Source organism: Charadrius vociferus, unplaced genomic scaffold, assembly GCF_000708025.1.
Source record: "Charadrius vociferus isolate BGI_N301 unplaced genomic scaffold, ASM70802v2 scaffold472, whole genome shotgun sequence".
NCBI lineage: Eukaryota > Metazoa > Chordata > Aves > Charadriiformes > Charadriidae > Charadrius > Charadrius vociferus.
Genome location: NW_009647735.1, coordinates 8210377 through 8212849, shown reverse-complemented (window position 1 = coordinate 8212849; position 2473 = coordinate 8210377). Strand labels below are relative to the sequence as shown.

Here is a 2473-nt window from a genome sequence, read left to right as displayed (position 1 = left end):
GGTGCTGCCCCCCCCCATCCCCCCCCGGTACCTCTCGAAGGGCAGGCTCTTCATCTTCGCCTTCCTCCCATGCTCCAGCAGCTGCCGCTGCGTCCTCCCGCTGCAGAAAGGAGAGTGGGGGGAGAGGTGTGAGCAGCACCGTCAGCCCTGGGCATCCCCGCATCCCAGGGGAGGTGAGGGGATGCTGCAGGACCGCGGCAGCGGTCTCTCTGGGAAAAGCAGCATCATCATCCCCACGCATCTAGCCCGGCCCGACACAAACGGCAGGCTCTGAGCCATCCCTCCGTGTTCGCTTTTCCCCCGGGAACTTCACCTGTAGCGGAAGCTGGAGCCCTTGCTGCACAGAAGGGCTTTGGGCTTCGACTTGGGCTCTTCAGACAGCCTGAAGAAGGCATGGTACTCCACACACGTCTTCCAGAAAGCCTTGCAGGCATCCCGGCTCGCCATAGTGAACTCCAGCGTGTCCTTGCACAGCGCCTGCGTGGCCGGGGACAAGCGTGAGGGGCACGGGGGGTGCAAGCTCTGCCCTTCGCCCTCATCACCCCCCCAAAGGATCGCACTGGTGGCTCCGGGTAGTGCAGCGTCACCCCACGGGGTACACAGGGGGTGGCACGTGCCACACTCAAGGGGAAAGGAGCATCACCTATGAGCAGCTGAAACAGATTTTATTCAAAATCAGGGACTTTGCATGGCTCATCTTCGGTCCACAGCTGCCTGCGCCTGAGGCTGGCACGCTGCCCGCAGCGCGGTACTTACGGAGATGTTTGCGTGGAGCTTGATGAGAAAATGCTTCCTCTTGAAGCTCAGTTTGCGAATTTTGGACCAGTTGAACGTGTTGATCTTTGTATTGCCCTGCAAGGACGGACACAGCAGTTACAGCAGGATGGGGCCAGTGAGGACTGTGGAAACACGATGGGCCAAGAGCTGATCCCACAGGACCCCAAGACAGCCCGCGTGAGACCCCAACTCGCAGTGCTGCCGGGGTCTGGGGAAGGGACGCTGGGGCTTGGTGTTTGACCCTCCTCTCTATCAGTTGGTCCTAAAAGTGGAAATCGAAGTTCAGGGCTTAACTCTGCCTCCTGAAGCTGCTTGTGTAACTCCAGGATCCCAAGACAAACCCCACAGAGGCAGAGTCCCCTCTGGCCCAGCTCAAACATGAGGTAATGCAGAATCGGACCCTCCTCTCCTTCGCTGGGCAGCGTGGCAGAGCTCAGCTCCCATGCCTTCCGACCCCGTTTAAGCCGGCTGCAAGCATACCTTACCCCTCGTTATCATTACGCATCAATCGAGACGCAGCCACACAACGCTGCTGTCACGGCAGGAACATGTAAAATTGCATTATTCCATGCCGTGGCACCGAGACCCTCTCAAATCTCTGGGAGAGCCCAGATTTTAATGGGCTCCCAGATGCTCTAATCACGCGTGTGGGGTGTTTATGGCTCTGAATAAATAACCAGGTCTGGCAGTGCTAATTATGAACAGCAGACCCACAGTTAGGAATTTTTTTTTTATTTTTTTTTTTTTTTTACTGCTCTGGCAAGATGTTCCCAGGTTGAAATTAGCCGGTGTGGGAGGCAAGCGCTGCTTCGCGCCGGCTGCGAAGTCTGTATTTATTCTGCAGCTACACCGTGATTACAGCATTATGTAATTGCACAGACGTGAGGGGGCTATTTTCGCTGGAAGATTACACGGTGAGCGCATGTGACGCAGCCGTGTAACCTGTGGTGCTTACACGGCCGCGCTCGCCGGGACAAGGGCCAACAGAGCCGTGGTGGGCACAGCGGCACGCAGCCGGCGCTGACGGAGGTGGTGGGGCTGAGCCCCACAGCGATGCCCCGGACCATCACCTCCTGAGGTCTGCTGGGGGGTGCTCCCTACTGGAGGATTTGGGAGGGTTTGGAGCACACGGGGAGGAGAAGGGTCCCCCGACGTCGCCCACAGCATCCCAGCCTGGTGGGGGTGGGAAGGACCGCTGGAGCTCCCCCATCCCACCCCCACCAGAGCAGGGGCACCTCCAGCAGTGGCACAGGACGGCGTCCAGGCGGGTTTGGGATGGCTCCAGAGGGGGAGACTCCCCCACCTCTCTGGGCAGCCTGTGCCACTGCTCTGCCGCCCTCACAGCAGAGAAGGCCCTCCTCAGGTTCAGATGGAACTCCCGATGCTCCAGTTTGTGCCCGTTCCCTCTTGTCCTGTCACTGGGCACCACTGGAAACAGACTGTTCCCATCCCCCCGGCACCCTCCCTTTGGGGATTGAGAAGCGTTGAGGAGATCCCCCTCAGTCTTCTCCAGACTGAAGAGACCCCTCAGCCCGGGTGCAATGTCCCTGGGGAAAGGCCACCCCAGATGGGTGCTGGCAGCCCCGGGCTCACCCGCAGGACCAGCACCCCCATGTGTGTCACGGCCAGGTTGATCTGCGTCCCCTCGCCGTCGCTGGCCGGGGGCGGGCGAATCCCGTACATCTCCAGCTTCCTG

General features: G+C 59.8%; 1 protein-coding gene across 1 annotated transcript in view; it reads right to left on the bottom strand.

Moving 5' to 3' along the window:
* The window catches only part of FRMD7 (FERM domain containing 7), a 13438-nt gene that overhangs the window by 3344 nt on the left and 7621 nt on the right, over positions 1-2473 (bottom strand). Inside the window, exons 6-9 of the mRNA XM_009881798.1 lie at positions 2371-2470; positions 757-852; positions 314-477; positions 32-100 (exon numbers count right to left, since the gene is read on the bottom strand). Of these exons, the coding sequence (XP_009880100.1) occupies positions 32-100; positions 314-477; positions 757-852; positions 2371-2470 (429 nt within the window). The remainder of the gene's footprint in view (positions 1-31; positions 101-313; positions 478-756; positions 853-2370; positions 2471-2473) is intronic.